Below are 24,748 nucleotides of genomic sequence, written 5' to 3'. Positions count from 1 at the left end.
TATAGTTTCTAGTCTTTTTCTGTGAACTGGGATTATAGGACGTTTTTTTATTGTTGAATATTTAGGGAAGATAACTGGTTCTTTGATCCTGCCTTGTGACGTCACTTTCTGCCTCTATCACCAAACTGAGTTTGACTTGATAAATAGATAAATAGTCAGGGTTGTTTTTCCCTCGGGTTTTGTGCAAGCAGTGATTCAGAGTTTAAAAGCCAGTGTTGGTTTAACCTGTTATTGTACATGTTATGGGAAGGAGTTGGTGTCTAAACAATTGTGTCAATAACATTTTGACATCATTCACAATAGGAGGAGAGAAACTGTTGCAATATTTTTAATGAAAAGTGTCAGGGAGGAAGATTTTGTAGCCTATAAACTGAGAGAACGTGAGAAAGCATTTGCCACTGTCTGCAAGATTAGAGATTAGTAGCGAGCAGGCAAGGCCAGTAAAAGAGGCCTTTCCATTCATATCTATATGGCTTCTATTCTCATTATACGTTCACACTAAGCTCAGATGAAAGTATTGCTGGAGCACTCTGAAGAGGACTTGTTGGAGTGGAGAGAGACTTACTCTTGGACTGGCAAATCTGGTCTCTGTTAGTTTCTCTCTCTCTCTCTCTCTCTCCCTCTCTCTCTCTCTCTCTCTCTCTCTCTCTCTCTCTCTCTCTCTCTCTCTCTCTCTCTCTGTCTCACATGCTCTCCTCCTCTCTCCTCCACCCCCCCTCTCCTTCTAATCCTGTCTGCCATTCATTCACTGGCTGCCTCTTGACAAAGCCCAGAGGTACAGAGTTCCGGACATCCTTGGGCATTCTGTCATGAACAACCGGAGAGGGTGGATAATTCCTCTGACACTCCTGCAGCAGTAGCACACATAACCCCAGATGCAACAGATTACCTCCCAGAATAGAAACACCACAAATGATTCCCAATGTCACATCGCCTTGGAAAAAGGACTTCCTATTTTTAGAAGGGGGGTCTGTCAAGACGGGGCTAGGGTGAAGTTGGGGGCAGGGGTTTAGGATGAGATGGAGTTGTGTCTCGTCCCCACTCTCTCTTTCAATTCAATTTCAATTTAAGGGCTTTATTGGCATGGTAAACATATGTTTACATTGTCAAAGCAAGTGAAATAGATCATAAACAAAAGTGAAATAAACAATACAAATGAACAGTAAACATTACACTCACAAAAGTTACAAAAGAATAAAGACATTTCAAATGTCATATTATGTGCAAATAGTTAAAGTACAAAAGGGAAAATTAATAAACATAAATATGGGTTTGTTCTTCACTGGTTGACCTTTTATTGTGGCAACAGGTCACAAATATTGCTGCTGTGATGGCACACTGGTATTTCACCCAAATTATATGGGAGTTTGTCAAAATTGGGCTTGTTTTCAAATTCTTTGTGGGTTTCTGTAATTTGAGGGAAATATGTGTCTCTAATATGGTCATACATTGGGCAGGAGGTTAGGAAGTGCAATTCAGTTTCCACCTCATTTTGTGGGCAGTGAGCACATAGCCTGTCTTCCCTTGAGAGTCAGGTCTGCCTATGGCGGCCTTTCTCAATAGCAAGGCTATGCTCACTTAGTCTGTACATAGTCAAAGTGTGAGATCTCCCCAAGGAGATGTGGGTGTGGAGTCAGGCGCAGGAGAAACCAGTTCCAAAGAAAAGGGTGTTTTATGTAACTAGCTCAAAAAACAACAGGACACCGGACTACAGTAATAGCCACGAAAACCCCACTCAGACACAGTTCAGGGAAAAAACACCTGTAAAACATGAGCTAATAAAACGAAACCCAAATTCACTGACAGTTCAAACAAAAACAATTCCGCATGGCACACTGTGGTATTTCACCCAGTAGATATGGGAGTTTATCAAAATTGGGCTTGTTTTCAAATGAGTTGTCTATCTGTGTAATCTGAGGGAAATATGTGTCTCTAATATGGTCATACATTGGGCAGGAGGCTAGGAAGTACAACTCGGTTTCCACCTGTGGGCAGTGTGCACATAGCCTGTTTTCCCTTGAGAGTCAGGTCTGCCTATGGCGGCCTTTCTCAATAGCAAGGCTATGTTCACTCAGTCTCTACATAGTCAAAGCTTTCCTTAAGTTTGGGTCAGTCACAGTGTATTATGCCACTGTGTACTCTCTGTTTAGGGACAAATAGCATTCTAGTTTGCTCTGTTTTTTTGTTAGTTCTTTCCAATGTGTCAAGTAATTATCTGTTTATTTCTCATGATTTAGTTGGGTCTAATTGTATTGCTGATCTGGGGCTCTGTGGGGTATGTTTGTGTTTGTGAACAGAGCCCCAGGACCAGCTTGCTTAGGGGACTCTTCTCCATGTTCATCTCCCTGTAGGTGATGGCTTTGTTATGGAAGGTTTGGGAATCGCTTCCTTTTAGGTGGTTTTAGAATTGAACGTCTCTTTTCTGGATTTTTATAATTAGCAGGTATCAGCCTAATTCTGCTCTGCATACATCATTTGGTGTTTTACGTTGTACACTGAGGATATTTTAGCAATTTGGTGTTTGTCCCATTTTGTGAATTCTTGATTGGTGATTGGACCCCAGACCTCACAACCATAAAGGGCAATGGGTTTTATATCTGATTCAAGTATTTTTTGCCAGATCCTTATTGGTATGTCGAATTCTATGTTCCTTTTGATGGCATAGAAGGCCCTTCTTGCCTTCTCTCTCTCCGACTACCTCTGTCTGTCTGTTTGTCTCTCTCTCTCTCTCTGCCTGGCCCCTGGGTTCACTTCCTTTGTCTAGGGATGGAGCCCCTGTAATCCCCCAAGCGGACGACTTGAGGGGCCACTCCACAGTCACTCCACAGAGTACACACAGAGGGTTAAATCCAATGGATCCCTCCTCTCGTGAATAAGCAGTACCAAACATGAGAGACATTGACACATTAGAAATAAAAATGGTTTAAATGTTGTTTTTTAAATGTTTTTTTAATATTTGTCATTTTGCACACAAGCAGGAGTGTGTTCTGTTGATTGTGTGCGACCCACTCTATTCAGGTCATTTTTATTCTGTTAGACTGAAATTGTGTGACAGAGTGCTGGCACCAGGACAGACAGACCCATTGATCGATCGAGAGGCAGACAGGCAGACTAACAGACAGAGAGAGCTGAGACCCAGACAGGCAGACTAACAGATAGAGAGAGCTGAGACCCAGACAGACAGACTAACAGACAGAGAGAGCTGAGACCCAGACAGGCAGACTAACAGATAGAGAGAGCTGAGACCCAGACAGACAGACTAACAGACAGAGAGAGCTGAGACCCAGACAGGCAGACTAACAGACAGAGAGAGCTGAGACCCAGACAGACAGACTAACAGACAGAGAGAGCTGAGACCCAGACAGACAGACTAACAGACTGAGAGAGCTGAGACCCAGACAGACAGACTAACAAACAGCGAGAGCTGAGACCAAGACAGACAGACTAACAGACAGAGAGAGCTGAGACCCAGACAGACAGACTAACAGACAGAGAGAGCTGAGACCCAGACAGGCAGACTAACAGACAGAGAGAGCTGAGACCCAGACAGACAGACTAACAGACAGAGAGAGCTGAGACCCAGACAGACAGACTAACAGACTGAGAGAGCTGAGACCCAGACAGACAGACTAACAAACAGCGAGAGCTGAGACCAAGACAGACAGACTAACAGACAGAGAGAGCTGAGACCCAGACAGACAGACTAACAGACAGAGAGAGCTGAGACCCAGACAGGCAGACTAACAGACAGAGAGAGAGCTGAGACCCAGACAGACAGACTAACAGACAGAGAGAGCTGAGACCCAGACAGACAGACTAACAGACTGAGAGAGCTGAGACCCAGACAGAGAGACTAACAAACAGCGAGAGCTGAGACCAAGACAGACAGACTAACAGACAGAGAGAGCTGAGACCAAGACAGACAGACTAACAGACAGAGAGAGCTGAGACCCAGACAGACAGACTAACAGACAGAGAGAGCTGAGACCCAGACAGGCAGACTAACAGACAGAGAGAGCTGAGACCCAGACAGACAGACTAACAGACAGAGAGAGCTGAGACCCAGACAGACAGACTAACAGACAGAGAGAGCTGAGACCCAGACAGACAGACTAACAAACAGCGAGAGCTGAGACCAAGACAGACAGACTAACAGACAGAGAGAGCTGAGACCCAGACAGACAGACTAACAGACAGAGAGAGCTGAGACTCAGACAGGCAGACTAACAGACAGAGAGAGCTGAGACCCAGACAGACAGACAGACAGACAGACAGACAGACAGACAGACAGACAGACAGACAGAGAGAGCTGAGACCCAGACAGACAGACTAACAGACAGAGAGAGCTGAGACCCAGACAGACAGACTAACAAACAGTGAGAGCTGAGACCAAGACAGACAGACTAACAGACAGAGAGAGCTGAGACCCAGACAGACAGACTAACAGACTGAGAGAGCTGAGACCCAGACAGACAGACTAACAAACAGCGAGAGCTGAGACCAAGACAGACAGACTAACAGACTGAGAGAGCTGAGACCCAGACAGGCAGACTAACAAACAGCGAGAGCTGAGACCAAGACAGACAGACTAACAGACAGAGAGAGCTGAGACCCAGACAGACAGACTAACAGACAGAGAGAGCTGAGACCCAGACAGGCAGACTAACAGACAGAGAGAGCTGAGACCCAGACAGACAGACAAACAGACAGAGAGAGCTGAGACCCAGACAGACAGACTAACAGACAGAGAGAGCTGAGACCCAGACAGACAGACTAACAAACAGCGAGAGCTGAGACCAAGACAGACAGACTAACAGACAGAGAGAGCTGAGACCCAGACAGACAGACTAACAGACAGAGAGAGCTGAGACCCAGACAGGCAGACTAACAGACAGAGAGAGCTGAGACCCAGACAGACAGACTAACAGACAGAGAGAGCTGAGACCCAGACAGACAGACAGACAGACAGAACGACAGAGAGACAGACAGACAGACAGACAGACAGACAGAGAGAGCTGAGACCCAGACAGACAGACTAACAGACAGAGAGAGAGCTGAGACCCAGACAGACAGACTAACAAACAGCGAGAGCTGAGACCAAGACAGACAGACTAACAGACAGAGAGAGCTGAGACCCAGACAGACAGACTAACAGACTGAGAGAGCTGAGACCCAGACAGACAGACTAACAAACAGCGAGAGCTGAGACCAAGACAGACAGACTAACAGACTGAGAGAGCTGAGACCCAGACAGACAGACTAACAAACAGTGAGAGCTGAGACCAAGACAGACAGACTAACAGACAGAGAGAGCTGAGACCCAGAGAGACAGACTAACAGACAGAGAGAGCTGAGACCCAGACAGGCAGACTAACAGACAGAGAGAGCTGAGACCCAGACAGACAGACTAACAGACAGAGAGAGCTGAGACCCAGACAGACAGACTAACAGACAGAGAGAGCTGAGACCCAGACAGACAGACTAACAAACAGCGAGAGCTGAGACCAAGACAGACAGACTAACAGACAGAGAGAGCTGAGACCCAGACAGACAGACTAACAGACAGAGAGAGCTGAGACCCAGACAGGCAGACTAACAGACAGAGAGAGCTGAGACCCAGACAGACAGACAGAAAGACAGACAGACAAGACAAGACAAGACAAGACAAGACAGACCAGACAGACCAGACAGACCAGACAGACAGACAGACAGACAGACAGACAGACTAACAGACAGAGAGAGCTGAGACCCAGACAGACAGACAGACAGACAGACAGACAGACAGACAGACAGACAGACAGAAAAACAGACAGACAGACAGACAGACAGAGAGAGCTGAGACCCAGACAGACAGACTAACAGACAGAGAGAGCTGAGACCCAGACAGACAGACTAACAAACAGCGAGAGCTGAGACCAAGACAGACAGACTAACAGACAGAGAGAGCTGAGACCCAGACAGACAGACTAACAGACTGAGAGAGCTGAGACCCAGACAGACAGACTAACAAACAGCGAGAGCTGAGACCAAGACAGACAGACTAACAGACTGAGAGAGCTGAGACCCAGACAGACAGACTAACAAACAGCGAGAGCTGAGACCAAGACAGACAGACTAACAGACAGAGAGAGCTGAGACCCAGACAGACAGACTAACAGACAGAGAGAGCTGAGACCCAGACAGGCAGACTAACAGACAGAGAGAGCTGAGACCCAGACAGACAGACTAACAGACAGAGAGAGCTGAGACCCAGACAGACAGACTAGCAGACAGAGAGAGCTGAGACCCAGACAGACAGACTAACAAACAGCGAGAGCTGAGACCAAGACAGACAGACTAACAGACAGAGAGAGCTGAGACCCACACAGACAGACTAACAGACAGAGAGAGCTGAGACCCAGACAGGCAGACTAACAGACAGAGAGAGCTGAGACCCAGACAGACAGACTAACAGACAGAGAGAGCTGAGACCCAGACAGACAGACAGACAGACAGACAGACAGAACGACAGACAGACAGACAGACAGACAGACAGACAGACAGACAGACAGACAGACAGACAGACAGACAGACAGACAGAGAGAGAGAGCTGAGACCCAGACAGACAGACTAACAGACAGAGAGAGCTGAGACCCAGACAGACAGACTAACAAACAGCGAGAGCTGAGACCAAGACAGACAGACTAACAGACAGAGATAGCTGAGACCCAGACAGACAGACTAACAGACTGAGAGAGCTGAGACCCAGACAGACAGACTAACAGAGAGAGAGAGCTGAGACCCAGACAGACAGACTAACAGACAGAGAGAGCTGAGACCCAGACAGACAGACTAACAAACAGCGAGAGCTGAGACCAAGACAGACAGACTAACAGACAGAGAGAGCTGAGACCCAGACAGACAGACTAACAGACAGAGAGAGCTGAGACCCAGACAGGCAGACTAACAGACAGAGAGAGCTGAGACCCAGACAGACAGACTAACAGACAGAGAGAGCTGAGACCTAGACAGACAGACAGACAGACAGACAGACAGACAGACAGACAAGACAAGACAAGACAAGACAAGACAAGACAAGACAGACCAGACAGACCAGACAGACCAGACAGACAGACAGACAGACAGACAGACAGAGCTGAGACACAGACAGACAGACAGACAGACAGACAGACAGACAGACAGACAGACAGACAGACAGACAGACAAGACAAGACAAGACAAGACAAGACAAGACAAGACAAGACAAGACAAGACAGACCAGACAGACCAGACAGACCAGACAGACAGACAGACAGACAGACAGACAGACAGACAGACAGACAGACAGACAGACAGACAGAGCTGAGACACAGACAGACAGACAGACAGACAGACAGACAGACAGACAGACAGACAGACAGACATACATACATACATACATGGCTAGACAGGGCTGTTTGAAGTAAGCCAACGGTTCAGGGACTGTTTTATCTGTGGGGTCTCTGTCATTTGATGGTGGCAGACGTTTCAAGGGTCTTTTTTAAAGCACTGATAACAGGATTGGCTAGTGATCAGAGAGGAGCAGCCACAACAACAAGACAGAAGATAAAATATAATTCACTTTGCAATCCTAAAGCAACATTCATTTCCCATTGGAAGTGTGTTTCTGTACAAGCGTCCATCTTGTAAGCTAAGGGTTAAAATAGTTACATTTGCTAAGAGACAGAAAAACATTTTATAGTCATTCATAATCTATTTAAATAAAGTTGATATCTCAAACATGAATACACAAATATAATAAACAATTTGCGTATTCAACTAAATAAACCAACAGTACTCAAGGCTCCAAGAAATCGAGTTAGCACCTTCTTCGAGTCAAAAGTGTAAAAATACTTTTAAACTTTTCAATCTTTGATAACGAAAAATACCTCTGTTTGGATTCTGTATCAGGGTAACATTTATACATTGATGTTCATTCATGGACAAGCTCATTGCTCATTGCCATGTCTTCAGGCCGCAGAGTAATCTATAAAGAATGTACATCAGCCAGCATTATCAGTCAGCTCTCTAAAGTAGTAGGGAGAGTCTCTTAGAAGAGGGTTTAAAACGGAACCCTGAAGACAAGAGAGAGAGGGAGAGGGCATGCCATGGGAGTGGTGTCAAATGGCCGTTTGTCCTGCTGGCTAGTGTGTGTGTGTGTGTGTGTGTGTGTGTGTGTGTGTGTGTGTGCGGGTGTGTGTGTGCGGGTGTGTGTGTGTGTGTGTGTGTGTGTGTGTGTGTGTGTGTGTGTGTGTGTGTGTGTGTGTGTGTGTGTGTGTGTGTGTGTGTGTGTGTGTGTGTGTGTGTGTGTGTGTGTGTGTGTGTGTGTGTGAAAATACATGTGTGCCTTTGTGTCCGTCTATGAATGTGTGTGTGAGACTGTTTTTGTGTGTGTGTCCATTCATTTGTGTATGTGTGTGTGTGTTTAGAATCATTCCTTATCTTTGAAGAAGTGCCAGGATGGGATGGCTCACTTGCCGAGATGACTCCACTTCTCTGGTTCAGAGACAGGAGACAGGAGAGTGGCTGCCTGTCTATTTACAGAGGAGCCGGGACTCCAGTGCATCTACAACCAGTGGATATCCTAAGAGTCTTGTACTACAGGACGGCTGGCGTGAGGGGAGGGCTCTACTGCAGGGCATCCAGTGCTAGAGGAGATCAGTGTATTGCTGTATATTTTAGGGCAGGGGGATAAAGTCTGTATGCTAGTACAATCAAGGTTAGAATGGGTCCAAGACTGGAGTGGGACCAGGGCTGTAGCCCCAGCTCAGAGTGACGGTCCTCAGGTATTTCCTCCTAAGACAGCCAGGGTTGGAGTGGACCCAGAGGAGTGTTGGAGCTGTGTATTTCAGAACAGACAGGGGGAAACCATCCAGGGCTTTATTACATCTACAACACAGGAGGCTGGATGAAGGGAGGTGTTGCCCTTCTTTGACCACTGTGTGTTCCAGGCAAGCTATCCAGGGCTACAGTGGATCTACAGCACCTGTTTCCTGTACATCCAGGACTGGCGGAGAGGAGAACTGGATCTGCCTACACTATAATTGATTGGATTTACATAACGCTTTTCAGTGTGCAAAGCGCTTTACATGCCGCTGTAGGCTACACCAGGCAGCTCTCCTTCTTCCCCGAGACGCCAGCGGTCAGAGCGCTGTATGTCAGTACATCCAGAAGAAGAGTGGATCCAGTGCTATATCTGATCTAAAACCAAGGAAGAGCATAGAGGTGTGGATGAGACCGCTGTGTTCCTAGACCGCTGTGTTCCTAGACCGCTGTGTTCCTAGACCTCTGTGCTCCTAGACCGCTGTGTTCCTAGACCGCTGTGTTCCTAGACCGCTGTGTTCCTAGACCTCTATGCTCCTAGACCGCTGTGTTCCTAGACCGCTGTGTTCCTAGACCGCTGTGTTCCTAGACCGCTGTGTTCCTAGACCTCTGTGCTCCTAGACCGCTGTGTTCCTAGACCTCTGTGTTCCTAGACCGCTGTGTTCCTAGACCTCTGTGCTCCTAGACCGCTGTGTTCCTAGACCGCTGTGTTCCTAGACCGCTGTGTTCCTAGACCGCTGTGTTCCTAGACCTCTGTGCTCCTAGACCGCTGTGTTCCTAGACCGCTGTGTTCCTAGACCGCTGTGTTCCTAGACCTCTGTGCTCCTAGACAGCTGTGTTCCTAGACCTCTGTGCTCCTAGACCGCTGTGTTCCTAGACCGCTGTGTTCCTAGACCGCTGTGTTCCTAGACCTCTGTGTTCCTAGACCGCTGTGTTCCTAGACCGCTGTGTTCCTAGACCGCTGTGTTCCTAGACCTCTGTGTTCCTAGACCGCTGTGTTCCTAGACCGCTGTGTTCCTAGACCTCTGTGCTCCTAGACCGCTGTGTTCCTAGACCGCTGTGTTCCTAGACCGCTGTGTTCCTAGACCGCTGTGTTCCACTGTATTAGAATCCTCTTGACTTTCTGAGAGGAAGGCGGCCATTATGACGGAGTGGACGCTCCTCAAACGTCTCCTGGACGCCGTCCACCAGCACTCCACCATGATTGGACGCCTCTGGCTCACCGTCATGGTGATCTTTCGCCTCCTCATCATTGCCGTGGCGACTGAGGACGTGTATGCCGATGAGCAGGAGATGTTTATGTGCAACACCCTGCAGCCGGGCTGCGCCACAGTCTGCTATGATGCCTTCGCGCCCATCTCACAGCCGCGCTTCTGGGTCTTCCACATCATCAGCGTCTCGACTCCGTCTCTCTGTTTTATCATATATACATGGCATAATCTGTCGAAGCTGCCGCAGGGACACAGCGGGCAGGGCCAGGGGGTTAACCCAAGGGACTTGCCTCGAGACGGGGGGAAGGATGGAGGTCGAGAGGCATTCAACCGGAGCTGTGACTCGGATAGCTGCTCCATCCGTTCACACCGGCACTTAGGTCACAGCTTGGCCAATGTCTTGGAGGGAATCACTGCCCAGAGTCAGAGCCTCCTAAAGGGAGCTGCCACCACTACAGCCACCACCGCCACGTCTCTAACCCAGGCCAGGGCTCGCGTCTACAGAAATAGCCACTACGATGCACCGGGGGGTCCTGGAGGTGGAGGAGGAACTGGAGGCGTCCTCTCCAAGTACTATGTGTTCCATGTGTGTTTCCGGGCGCTGCTGGAGGTGGGCTTTGTCATGGCCCAGTGGTTCCTCTTCGGCTTCCGAGTGCCCGTCCACTTTTTGTGCAAGGCCCCACCCTGCACGCAGCCCGTGGACTGCTACGTGTCACGGCCCACAGAGAAAACCATCTTCCTCCTCTTCATGTTCTGCGTGGGGCTCTTCTGCATCCTCCTCAACCTTCTGGAGCTTCATCATCTAGCATGGAAGAAGATCAGACACTCAGTGAGGCTCAGGGAGGGAGGATCATGGGGGAATTATGGGGTAGAGAAAGGGGGGCAGGAAACCTTTGAGACTTTCTCTCCCGACAGCCCCTCGCTGATGTCGTCTCTGGGCCTTAGGGGTGTCGCCAGTACGACGTTGCTACCGAACTTGGATCTGGTAGTCGACCACCGGCCTGACTGGACCTGTGCTGGGAACTGTTCCCCATGTAATAAGGAGCCTGATGCTGGTATAGAGACAGAGCTGCAGCTTCCCAACAACCAGGATCTCCAGAGAGGAGAGACACAGCTTCTGAAGAGCAAAGGGAAGGGCTGGAAATCCAAGCTGCGCAGTACGGAGGTCTGGATATGAAGGAAAGAATTGAAACGCTGTATAGTTCTCTGGCATTATTCCATGACAACTACTAGGGAATGACTTATGTTACAGTACACTGTATTTGCAAGTCCATACAGATGTACTGTGGTACTCATCACTGGTAATGTTGTTTCCCCAAAAAATAGAGAAAATAGACCAGAGTACCTGAGTGTCTGAGGTGTGGATATGAGCGAACATTTGACCAAGCTTCCCTCAGCACTATGCTGTTTACAACTGTGGTTCTCAAGCATTTATGACGCACAAAAACCTTTAGGAATAGTGACACATTTTGACTGACTCAACATTTTTGACTAAAGCTAGAATAGAACAAGTTGTTCCAGCCACAACCCAAAAGATTTCAGCCCTCACCTGCCATTTGGGAATCCCTGGTCTATAGACATGATATACTTGGTGAGTCTTAAAACCTGAAATCCACTAAAAGGATGAAAATGTACATTTTCCACCTTGTACTGTACCAAGGTCAGTTCTATGCGTGTCAATTGTCCTATATGTGGAAAATGTTACTTCGTAGCAGGGCTCTGAGCCCTCAATTATGAGGGCTATTTATTCTATTGTATATTTCAATTGAAGCTTTGGAAGGGCTGAAGTCAATTCCATTTCCACTCAAGTCTATTCAGGAAAGGAATTCATTGTCCATCACTTTCAATACTTATGAGGATTTTAAAATGTTTTTAATTCACTGGGTTGGTCGTTGGAATGGAACTGAGCCCAACCTGCTGAGGTGAGTGTATAGAGACTCATCCATACTGGACCTGTGCTGTGTATGGAAGGAACAAATAAATACTGAAAAGACAAATGTGTTAAAAGTTATTCAACTATTTTAAAACAACATCAAAGATGGCTCAGTAATTGCTTTTCATTTATTTACGCAATATACAGTACGTATGAATATAGTCATTTACAACATCAATAAAACACATTTTATATAGATTATGTTCCAGAAAATAAATCAAATCCAAAAAGGAGGTGATGAAGTATGTACAGCCAGTTTCCATCGACTAAGTTTGGGGTGAAGTGACACTGAACAGAGTGGTTTCAGAGCTGCTTAAGTAGAGCAAAGAGAACAGTAACAGTGGACATGGACATATAGTCCAGCTGTAGTGTTGGGGAAGTGTCATCTCAGTCATCACACAGTGGCGTTGTCCCAAATGGGACGGACACACACTGTCAACCATCAGACAGACACCTTGAGAAAGCAGCAGGCCATTACAGAACAGAAGGGTTGGGCTTCAGAACTATCTTCTTCCACAGTGAAGGTTTTTCCATTTCTTATGCTGCCTCCTACAACAATCTGTTTTCTCTCTCACAATCAAATCCATGGCTACAGTCTTTCTTTTTAAATCATGCAAACAGGGCTTTTCCATATTCACTAGCAATATGAAAACAGTGTGTATTACCTTTAGACACCTTTGGACAGTTGTCTAGTTCGTGTAGTTGGTCCAGAACATGGTCCTACATTTCCCCTGTTGTCTAGTTCGTGTAGTTGGTCCAGAACATGGTCCTACATTTCCCCTGTTGTCTAGTTCGTGTAGTTGGTCCAGAACATGGTTCTACATTTCCCCTGTTGTCTAGTTCGTGTAGTTGGTCCAGAACATGGTTCTACATTTCCCCTGTTGTCTAGTTCGTGTAGTTGGTCCAGAACATGGTCCTACATTTCCCCTGTTGTCTAGTTCGTGTAGTTGGTCCAGAACATGGTTCTACATTTCCCCTGTTGTCTAGTTCGTGTAGTTGGTCCAGAACATGGTTCTACTTAGAGAAAGAAGATGCTTAAGAATGTTTAAGTGTATTTTGGTAGAAAAACCCCATCCAGACTTTTGGGTAAAGGGAATGTCCACACACTACAGTGGATTTTTAAATAGTGTTTTTCTAAATGAAAAAGGAAAACAGATGACCATCCATGGTGATGATTCAGTTATGGCATTGTTGTTCAATCATTCTGGAGTTATCCATTCTGTTGAATGGTGAACATATAACATCCAGAGCTATATATACACAGTACATAATACTTATTATAGGGCTCTGGTAAATTCCATTCTCAGCAGAGAGAGAGAGGCTATTGGCAGTTAAAAACCAACCATCAGGCTAAAGAGACGTGTCAATTAGAAGGTCAGGTCAGAGCAATGCTGCACTTCCTAAATAAGCCCAGGGTTATCGGACTTCAGACATGATACTAGACAGGCATATCTCATTAAAGGCACACTTCATTGCTTCTATTTCTGGTCACCTGTGAGGCCTTAGATAACACCTGTTTGTTTTGAAGGCTTGAGAGTCCAAAGACAAAGAAGAGCCTGACTGATGTGAATCAAACAGTGTTAGTTTTGTTTGTGTGTTTGGTTTCGAGTGTGTCAGTACTTTGTGGCACTACCACAGGGGAAAGAAAAGTGACAGTATGCCTTTAATGTGTATCATTTTGAGACTTCATTCAATCTACAATGGTGGTCTGACGTTACATGGCAGACAAACTGTTTCATCACATACAGTACATATCGTGGTCCATATCAATCTATTTATTCACCATCAGACGGTACTGTACTCTCATGGTGAAGGACATAGAAAGTGCAGTGCTTGAGGAGAAACTAGAAAACATACAGTATGTGCATGTCCGGAGGTGCACGTTCAGGTCTAAAGCTTCAGTGCAATACAGACAACATTTTAAAAAGCACTTAAACGGTCCAAGTGGGTCAAGGCATTCACCCCCGTCTGACACAGAACAGTGGTACAGTCCTTAGAGGAGTCTTTACGTCACAGTAAGACCAGACCATGTAAACACAGAGAGAGAGAGGGACATTCAGAGTTGTAAAATCAGTTCCTTACAGTTTAAAAATATGTGTTTGGGATAACACTTAAGAGCACAACAGGCAGACAGGCAGGCAGACGGACAACAGGAACAACTCTGGGCACATGTTAAAGCCTATAATAACCTAGAACTAGGGACTAGAGTTTGTCTTGGTCGGGTAACATGGTCAGGCATAACTCCTGGTCCTACAGATAACAGCAGAGAAAAGGAACAAAAAGACCACTCCTAACTCAACATCAACACTTGAAAACCCTAACCAAACGGAGATGCACAGTAGCAATGTGGATTTTTCCAGGAGACTCCATTTAGTTTTCTCATAGTGGCAGATCATGAGAAAAGCATCATCTTTGATAACCTGGAATGACTTTTCTTCAGTTAGTCCACACCTGTTACACAGCGATTTTCAGGTGATTATTTTAGTTGTCTTGTCTGATGGCATCACCTGTAGCTGCTCCAAATGGAACACAGTTTGGGGGAGGAACCCTGATTTTCACATTCCACAAACCATGAAAAGAACAATGTAGAAAATAAATATTGTAAAAGACAAAGAGAAAAGTAGTACACTTATTGAATGTCTGTGGCGAAAAGCAAGACGTGGTCATCTGAGGAGGACTTTGATGAAGTGTGGTGTGATCAATTTCATATGACGATTTCATGGAGTTTGTGGTTTGGGTTAGGGGCTGTGTGGGTGCTGGGGTATTGGAGGGTTGTTGTCTGAGACTAGGGATGTTTGTGCTAGGAGTTGTTGTGCTAGGAGTTGTTGTGCTGAGAGTTGTGCTGAAATCCCAAATAAACCCATATCCCCTCTAACCCCTACACACTCCTATTGATCTTAAAGGATTGGTATTAACAAGATCAGATTAGATTCACTCTGCCTTCTGATAGACTGCTTAGAATGTCCACTTCCTTCCTTATACCTGTCCAATTTTTTCAGATCTACAAAAGTGTCTAGGGTATAGGGTCGATTTGGGATTGAGTACTGTGTTTCTAAGGCTGAGGATGTAAGGGTAGGGACTGGAGGCTGGGGGTTGATGACAGGAGGCTTGAGGGTGGGGATTGAAGTCTGATGAAATGGACACTGTGTATAATCCCAAATCGACACCAAGACCCTGAGCCCTATGCCCCTGTGGAGATCTGAGTGGATTCAACCGGTGCAATCTATATGGAAATACCTCTCAGATCAAAATAACAACCTCTCAGATCTCCACAGGTGCATAGGGTGTAGGGACCAGGGGAGGCTGTGAGGAGGTTGGGCTCTGGAGATTGGTCCCTGATTGGGTGGTGTCCTGTCCGTTCCTGTCTCACTGGGGCAGGGGTACGATAACCTCCACATAGTTGATTGGGAAAAAGCCAGAGTCTCCGTTTATCATGCCTTCGTACCAATTGTCATCTATCTGGTTGGTGAGGATGATGATGTCACCCTCCTTAAAGCCCAGCTCACCATCGTTCTCTGGCTCAAAGTCATACAGGGACCTGGCACACGGCTGGTCCAGCACCTCCGATTCTGGAGGGAGGGAGGAGAAGGGGTGGGGGGAGAGGGAGGATAAGGGGTGAGGGAGGGAGGAGAAGAGGTGAAGGGGGAGAGGGAATGAGAGGGGGATGGGGGTAGGAGGAGAGGGGGTAAAAATAGAGAACTGTCAAACATCAGCATGTATCGTCTTCTGTTCCCTGTTCCCACTTCCTCTGATAAGAATCTGATGTGGGTTGGTGCAGCAAAACAAATCCAACACATTAAGACAAACAGACAGTGGTGTGACAGTGACAGTATGGAGGAGTAGAGGACAGTTTCAGTAGACTGGGTTGTTGTTGGACCAAGGTATGAGGGTGCGCATGTGTGTGTGTGTGTGTGTGTGTGTGTGTGTGTGTGTGTGTGTGTGTGTGTGTGTGTGTGTGTTACTCACGGGGGCCGTTGAAAGTGGGACTCTCTGGCCAGGACAGAGGAATGGTGGTGAAGGGATCAGCTGGGTGAGAGATGGATGGAGAAACATGGAGATGGAAGATGAGACAAGCACCAACAAACACAATGCCTGTAACTTTCCTAAAATTCCCAGGTTTTCCAGAAATTACCCCCGGTTGTACTGCTTTTTCAATCCTGATTCCAGGAATCTTCCAGCACGATGTTTTTGTTGTTGAAATATACGTGACTTTTGCGACCCTACCCTACTCATGACATGATGACTCCTGCCATGGTTGAAACAGCAACCAATATCTGATGAATGAATAATAAATTGACTGATGCCTCCCGAGTGGCGCACTGCATCTCAGTGCTAGAGGCGTCACTACAGACCCGGGTTTGATCCCAGGCTGAGTTGCAGCTGGCCGTGACCGGGAGACCCATGAGGCGGCGCACAATTGGCCCAGCGTCGTCCGGGTTAGGGGAGGGTTTGGCCGGACGGGATGTAATTGTCCCATCGCGCTCTAGCGGCTCCTTGTGGCGGGCCAGGTGCATGCACGCTGACTTCGGTCGCCAGCTGTACAGTGTTTCCTCCGACACGTTGGTGCGGCTGGCTTCCGGGTTAAGCGAGCAGTGTGTCAAGAAGCAGTGAGGCTTGGCGGGGTCGTGTTTCGGAGGACGCATGGCTCTCGACCTTCGCCTCTCCCGAGTCCGTACAGGAGTTGCAGCGATGGAACAAGACTATAACTACCAATTGGATATCACAAAAATAAACTGACTGCCAAACTTTAATCTGAGGGGATAACAGCTTTTATCTTAATATGTTAAACCTATTACAGATGTGTTCTTTTCAGTGTGCTATTTGTAACTGCTCTTAGCGGTGTAGGGTGAAGTTGACCTTAGACGCTGATCCTGAGGCAGTTTTGCATTTCTCCCACTAATGGTTTAACCCAGAGTCATTTTCATGGAGGTTGTTACACCATCTAACCACATGAGGGCAGAAAACTGCTTTTTTAAAGTCACATTGATGGAGCCAGAGAACTTGCAAGTTATTATTTGGCTAAAAATGATCATGACTTCACAGGAGTTTTGATTTGTCTCAGATTATCTCCAGAGAGGCAGAATAAGTCATTTTTAAGACTATGTATGGGTGCGACACCTGTTTGATGTGATCAGTCCAAGTATACCTACTTTTCCCATTTCCATTTACTGTGTGGTTGATCTGGATGTCTGCAAAGAACCACAGACACATATAACATGACTTATGACTTGGGAAAAATAACAATGGGTGAAAGGATAACATGGACAAACTGATGGGGCTGATCAAAACAAATATGAGCAGAATTGATACACACACACACACACACACACACACACACACACACACACACACACACACACACACACACACACACACACACACACACACACACACAGTACAGTACAGTACCTGAGGACTTGAGTGAGGAGCTATATGATCCATTGTGTTGAGTGTTGTCTATGGTCTCAATGCTGCTCATGATGGACTTTGGTTTAAATTCTCTCTTCGGTCGACTGCTGGCTGAGGATATCCTGTGGGAGGCATTATGATGTTATCCACTGTGGCCCAACAACATATGTACATTACTGGCTGAGGATACCCTGTGAGAGGCATTATGATGTTATCCACTGTGGCCCAACAACATGTGTACATTACTGGCTGAGGATACCCTGTGAGAGGCATTATGATGTTATCCACTGTGGCCCAACAACATGTGTACATTACTGGCTGAGGATACCCTGTGAGAGGCATTATGATGTTATCCACTGTGGCCCAACAACATGTGTACATTACTGGCTGAGGATACCCTGTGAGAGGCATTATGATGTTATCCACTGTGGCCCAACAACATGTGTACATTACTGGCTGAGGATACCCTGTGAGAGGCATTATGATGTTATCCACTGTGGCCCAACAACATGTGTACATTACTGGCTGAGGATACCCTGTGAGAGGCATTATGATGTTATCCACTGTGGCCCAACAACATGTGTACATTACTGGCTGAGGATACCCTGTGAGAGGCATTATGATGTTATCCACTGTGGCCCAACAACATGTGTACATTACTGGCTGAGGATACCCTGTGAGAGGCATTATGATGTTATCCACTGTGGCCCAACAACATGTGTACATTACTGGCTGAGGATACCCTGTGAGAGGCATTATGATGTTATCCACTGTGGCCCAACAACATGTGTACATTACTGGCTGCATAGTCTAAAGTGGTTTCCTCCTGTCCTTGTCCTGTTTCCTTCAACTGGTTGGTTTTCCTTCAATTGGTTGGTTTTCCTTCAATTTGGTTTTCAATTTAGTGCAATTAGAATGTGAACTGAGGATGATTTTTTAATTCAGGCAGTGAATTTCAACTTGAATCAGAATTACTGAATTGAAAACTGAAAAGGTGAAAGCAAAATGGCGGATGCTCACTAGGGAGTTGCTTTCACGTGTCCAGCTCTTTCACATCAGTGCAGAATAAGGGAAGGAGACGAGGAGGCAGGCTGTTTAGGGACTGTGGAGTGTGGTAGCTGTAGTTAGTTAGTTGCCTGTTTTGTAGTTGGGTGTTGAGGTCTTCTAGGATCTCCAAAGACTGACGGTGGTAGTCTAACGCAGCTTCAACCAACGCTGACAGCTGACTCACCTGCTCCACCTACCAAACACACAACACAACATATTATCCATCTTATCAAGCACTTTATCTTGTATGAAGAACATGTAGTGAACTATTTCTTGGTAAGATTGACATTGCGTTTGTACTGTAAAGTGCTGCACTTTGTGACAACTGTTGTTGTCAATACGGGATATACAACTGATTGACTGATTCAAATCCTGTTGTATTTTTTCATGCTTTGTAACCAAAAGGTGTGGACTAACAGTGAAATGCTTTCTGATGGGAAAGAAAATAGAGAAATAATAGAAAAGTAAAACACGTAATAATAAAAGTAATAATAGAAACATAATGAGTAACTATAACTTGTAACTTATATACAAGAGGTACCAGTACTGAGTTGATGTGCAGGGGTATGAGGTAATAACTTGGCTATATACAAGAGGTACCAGTACTGAGTTGATGTGCAGGGGTATGAGGTAATAACTTGGCTATATACAAGAGGTGCCAGTACTGAGTTGATGTGCAGGGGTATGAGGTAATAACTTGGCTATATACAAGAGGTACCAGTACTGAGTTGATGTGCAGGGGTATGAGGTAATAACTTGGCTATATACAAGAGGTACCAGTACTGAGTTGATGTGCAGGGGTATGAGGTAATAACTTGGCTATATACAAGAGGTACCAGTACTGAGTTGATGTGCAGGGGTATGAGGTAATAACTTGGCTAAATACAAGAGGTACCAGTACTAGGTTGATGTGCAGGGGTATGAGGTAATAACTTGGCTATATACAAGAGGTACCAGTACTAGGTTGATGTGCAGGGGTATGAGGTAATAACTTGGCTATATACAAGAGGTACTAGTACTGAGTTGATGTGCAGGGATATGAGGTAATAACTTGGCTATATACAAGAGGTACCAGTACTGAGTTGATGTGCAGGGGTATGAGGTAATAACTTGGCTATATACAAGAGGTACCAGTACTGAGTTGATGTGCAGGGGTATGAGGTAATAACTTGGCTATATTCAAAAGGTACTAGTACTGAGTTGATGTGCAGGGGTATGAGGTAATAACTTGGCTATATACAAGAGGTACCAGTACTGAGTTGATGTGCAGGGGTATGAGGTAATAACTTGGCTATATTCAAAAGGTACCAGTACTGAGTTGATGTGCAGGGGTATGAGGTAATAACTTGGCTATATTACAAGAGGTACCAGTACTGAGTTGATGTGCAGGGGTATGAGGTAATAACGTGGCTATATACAAGAGGTGCCAGTACTGAGTTAATGTGCAGGGGTATGAGGTAATAACTTGGCTATATACAAGGGGTACCAGTACTGAGTTGATGTGCAGAGGTATGAGGTAATAACTTGGCTATATACAAGAGGTACCAGTACTGAGTTGATGTGCAGGGGTATGAGGTAATAACTTGGCTATATACAAGAGGTACCAGTACTGAGTTGATGTGCAGGGGTATGAGGTAATAACTTGGCTATATACAAAAGGTACCAGTACTGAGTTGATGTGCAGGGGTATGAGGTAATAACTTGGCTATATTCAAAAGGTACCAGTACTGAGTTGATGTGCAGGGGTATGAGGTAATAACTTGGCTATATACAAGAGGTACCAGTACTGAGTTGATGTGCAGGGGTATGAGGTAATAACTTGGCTATATTCAAAAGGTACCAGTACTGAGTTGATGTGCAGGGGTATGAGGTAATAACTTGGCTATATTACAAGAGGTACCAGTACTGAGTTGATGTGCAGGGGTATGAGGTAATAACGTGGCTATATACAAGAGGTGCCAGTACTGAGTTAATGTGCAGGGGTATGAGGTAATAACTTGGCTATATACAAGGGGTACCAGTACTGAGTTGATGTGCAGGGGTATGAGGTAATAACTTGGCTATATACAAGAGGTACCAGTACTGAGTTGATGTGCAGGGGTATGAGGTAATAACTTGGCTATATACAAGAGGTACCAGTACTGAGTTGATGTGCAGGGGTATGAGGTAATAACTTGGCTATATACAAGAGGTACCAGTACTGAGTTGATGTGCAGGGGTATGAGGTAATAACTTGGCTATATACAAGAGGTACCAGTACTGAGTTGATGTGCAGGGGTATGAGGTAATAACTTGGCTATATTCAAAAGGTACCAGTACTGAGTTGATGTGCAGGGGTATGAGGTAATAACTTGGCTATATACAAGAGGTACCAGTACTGAGTTGATGTGCAGGGGTATGAGGTAATAACTTGGCTATATACAAAAGGTACCCGTACTGAGTTGATGTGCAGGGGTATGAGGTAATAACTTGGCTATATACAAGAGGTACCAGTACTGAGTTAATGTGCAGGGGTATGAGGTAATAACTTGGCTATATACAAAAGGTACCCGTACTGAGTTGATGTGCAGGGGTATGAGGTAATAACTTGGCTATATACAAGAGGTACCAGTACTGAGTTAATGTGCAGGGGTATGAGGTAATAACTTGGCTATATACAAGGGGTACCAGTACTGAGTTAATGTGCAGGGGTATGAGGTAATAACTTGGCTATATACAAGGGGTACCAGTACTGAGTTAATGTGCAGGGGTATGAGGTAGTAACTTGGCTATATACAAGAGGTACCAGTACTGAGTTGATGTGCAGGGGTATGAGGTAATAACTTGGCTATATTCAAAAGGTACTAGTACTGAGTTGATGTGCAGGGGTATGAGGTAATAACTTGGCTATATACAAGAGGTACCAGTACTGAGTTGATGTGCAGGGGTATGAGGTAATAACTTGGCTATATTCAAAAGGTACCAGTACTGAGTTGATGTGCAGGGGTATGAGGTAATAACTTGGCTATATTACAAGAGGTACCAGTACTGAGTTGATGTGCAGGGGTATGAGGTAATAACGTGGCTATATACAAGAGGTGCCAGTACTGAGTTAATGTGCAGGGGTATGAGGTAATAACTTGGCTATATACAAGGGGTACCAGTACTGAGTTGATGTGCAGAGGTATGAGGTAATAACTTGGCTATATACAAGAGGTACCAGTACTGAGTTGATGTGCAGGGGTATGAGGTAATAACTTGGCTATATACAAGAGGTACCAGTACTGAGTTGATGTGCAGGGGTATGAGGTAATAACTTGGCTATATTCAAAAGGTACCAGTACTGAGTTGATGTGCAGGGGTATGAGGTAATAACTTGGCTATATTACAAGAGGTACCAGTACTGAGTTGATGTGCAGGGGTATGAGGTAATAACGTGGCTATATACAAGAGGTGCCAGTACTGAGTTAATGTGCAGGGGTATGAGGTAATAACTTGGCTATATACAAGGGGTACCAGTACTGAGTTGATGTGCAGGGGTATGAGGTAATAACTTGGCTATATACAAGAGGTACCAGTACTGAGTTGATGTGCAGGGGTATGAGGTAATAACTTGGCTATATACAAGAGGTACCAGTACTGAGTTGATGTGCAGGGGTATGAGGTAATAACTTGGCTATATACAAGAGGTACCAGTACTGAGTTGATGTGCAGGGGTATGAGGTAATAACTTGGCTATATACAAGAGGTACCAGTACTGAGTTGATGTGCAGGGGTATGAGGTAATAACTTGGCTATATTCAAAAGGTACCAGTACTGAGTTGATGTGCAGGGGTATGAGGTAATAACTTGGCTATATACAAGAGGTACCAGTACTGAGTTGATGTGCAGGGGTATGAGGTAATAACTTGGCTATATACAAAAGGTACCCGTACTGAGTTGATGTGCAGGGGTATGAGGTAATAACTTGGCTATATACAAGAGGTACCAGTACTGAGTTAATGTGCAGGGGTATGAGGTAATAACTTGGCTATATACAAAAGGTACCCGTACTGAGTTGATGTGCAGGGGTATGAGGTAATAACTTGGCTATATACAAGAGGTACCAGTACTGAGTTAATGTGCAGGGGTATGAGGTAATAACTTGGCTATATACAAGGGGTACCAGTACTGAGTTAATGTGCAGGGGTATGAGGTAATAACTTGGCTATATACAAGGGGTACCAGTACTGAGTTAATGTGCAGGGGTATGAGGTATTGAGGTAGATAGGTACATATAACTAGGATAAAGGGACAGATAATAAACAGTAGCAGCAGCGTATGTGATGAGTCAAAAGAGTTAGTGCAAAAAGGGTCAACGCAGACAGTCCAGGTAGCTGTGTTGTTATGTATTTAGCAGTCTTACGGCTTGGGGGTAGAAGCTGTTCAGGGTCCTGTTGGTTCCAGACTTGGTGCATCGGTACCACTTGACATGCAGTAACAGAGAGAACAGCATATGACTTGGGTGGCTGGAGTCTTTGAAAAAATGTTGGGCCTTCCTCTGACACCGCCTGGTATAGAGGTCCTGGATGGCAGGGAGCACGGCGCCAGTGATGTACTGGGCCGTCCGCACTATCCTCTGTGGTACCTTGCAGTTGGATGCCAAGCTGTTGCCAGACCAAGTGGTGATGCAGCCAGTCAAGATGCTCTCAATGGTGCAGCTGTAAAACGTTTGGAGGATCTGAGGGCCCATGCCTAATATTTTCAGCCTCCTGAGGAGGTGTGTTTGGACCATGATAGATACTTAGTGATGAGGACACCGAGGAACTTGAAGCTCTCAACCTGCTCCACTACAGCACCGTCGATGTGAATGGGGGCTTGCTCGGCTCTCTGTTTCCTGTAGTCCACGACCAGCTCCTTTGTCTTGCTGACATTGAGGGAGAAGCTGTCTTGGCACCACACTGCTTGATTGATTCTGCTAGCAGGGTGTTTAGGCCTCAGAGCTCCAGCGAGTGTCACAAACAGAGAGAACGTGTTTACAAAACCCTATAACTTTAATCATGAAACCCTCACTGAACCCTCTCTCTGGTTAGGACATAGAAATAAACTCTGTGACTTTTCAGCTGCAGCAGAGGCTACCATCCCCCATCTCAGCCTCAGGCCTGTTAGGGACCAGGTTGCCAGGGAACACAGTCAGTTGACCTGGTCAGCCAATCACAGGTCCTATCTGGTGAGGTAACAGACCTATTCAAGCCTGTTCTTTAGTTGGACACAGGGGGTGCAGAGAGACAACAGGTCAGAATAACTCTGCACCACCTCAACACAACTCACCCCTTCCTACAAGGACAAGAACTCTGCACCATCTCAACACAACTCACCCCTTCCTACAAGGACAAGAACTCTGTACCACCTCAACACAACTGACCACTGGGCCCTTCCTACAAGGACAAGAACTCTGCACCACCTCAACTCACCCCTTCCTACAAGGACAAGAACTCTGCACCACCTCAACACAACTCACCACTGGGCCCTTCCTACAAGGACAAGAACTCTGCACCACCTCAACACAACTCACCCCTTCCTACAAGGACAAGAACTCTGCACCACCTCAACACAACTCACCCCTTCCTACAAGGACAAGAACTCTGTACCACCTCAACACAACTCACCACTGGGCCCTTCCTACAAGGACAAGAACTCTGCACCACCTAAACTCACCCCTTCCTAAAAGGACAAGAACTCTGCACCACCTCAACACAACTCAACACTGGGCCCTTCCTACAAGGACAAGAACTCTGCACCACCTCAACACAACTCACCCCTTCCTACAAGGACAAGAACTCTGCACCACCTCAACACAACTCAACACTGGGCCCTTCCTACAAGGACAAGAACTCTACACCACCTCAACACAACTCACCACTGGGCCCTTCCTACAAGGACAAGAACTCTGCACCACCTCAACACAACTCACCCCTTCCTACAAGGACAAGAACTCTGCACCACCTTAATGTTTATATATATATTTACCTTTATTTAACTAGGCAAGTCAGTTAAGAACGGCCTACCAGGGAACAATGGGTTAACAGCCTTGTTCAGGGGCAGAACAACAGATTTTTACCTTGTCAGCTCAGGGATTTGATACTGCAACCTTTTGGTTACTGGCCCAACGCTCAAACCACTAGGCTACCTGCCACCTCAATACAACTCACCCTGGACCCTTCCTACAAGCCTGGACTTCCCAATCGTGTGTTTGTGCGTCACTGACCACAAAACCACTTTCAGAGATTCTATTCCTCTTCCTCTTTGCTGTGTGTGTGTGTGTGTGTGTGTGTGTGTGTGTGTGTGT

General features: G+C 46.0%; 2 protein-coding genes across 4 annotated transcripts in view; one reads left to right on the top strand and one right to left on the bottom strand.

Annotated features, from left to right (window-relative positions):
* The first annotated feature begins 8,419 nt into the window (after positions 1-8,419).
* LOC110506861 (gap junction delta-2 protein-like) lies at positions 8,420-11,812 on the top strand. The gene has a single exon (XM_021586725.2). The coding sequence runs from the start codon at positions 9,985-9,987 to the stop codon at positions 11,227-11,229; it is 1,245 nt and encodes a 414-aa protein (XP_021442400.2). The 5' UTR covers positions 8,420-9,984; the 3' UTR covers positions 11,230-11,812.
* A 3,458-nt stretch (positions 11,813-15,270) lies between these two features.
* Positions 15,271-24,748, bottom strand: part of sh3gl3a (SH3-domain GRB2-like 3a) — a 46,609-nt gene continuing 37,131 nt past the window's right edge. Inside the window, exons 7-11 of one of the 3 annotated variants that reach the window (XM_036981191.1) lie at positions 18,531-18,634; positions 17,395-17,516; positions 17,136-17,174; positions 15,952-16,011; positions 15,271-15,554 (exon numbers count right to left, since the gene is read on the bottom strand). In XM_036981191.1, coding sequence (XP_036837086.1) covers positions 15,352-15,554; positions 15,952-16,011; positions 17,136-17,174; positions 17,395-17,516; positions 18,531-18,634 — 528 coding nt within the window. In that variant the 3' untranslated portion in view covers positions 15,271-15,351. The remainder of the gene's footprint in view (positions 15,555-15,951; positions 16,012-17,135; positions 17,175-17,394; positions 17,517-18,530; positions 18,635-24,748) is intronic. The other 2 variants (XM_036981192.1, XM_036981193.1) reach the window with 2 other exon arrangements.

This window comes from Oncorhynchus mykiss, chromosome 6, assembly GCF_013265735.2.
Source record: "Oncorhynchus mykiss isolate Arlee chromosome 6, USDA_OmykA_1.1, whole genome shotgun sequence".
NCBI lineage: Eukaryota > Metazoa > Chordata > Actinopteri > Salmoniformes > Salmonidae > Oncorhynchus > Oncorhynchus mykiss.
This window is presented reverse-complemented; position numbering and strand designations above follow the sequence as displayed.

What these genes read in the sequence shown, in the direction of transcription:
- LOC110506861 (XM_021586725.2), top strand. Translation starts at nt 9,985, where the DNA reads ATGACGGAGTGGACGCTCCTCAAACGTCTCCTGGACGCCGTCCACCAG.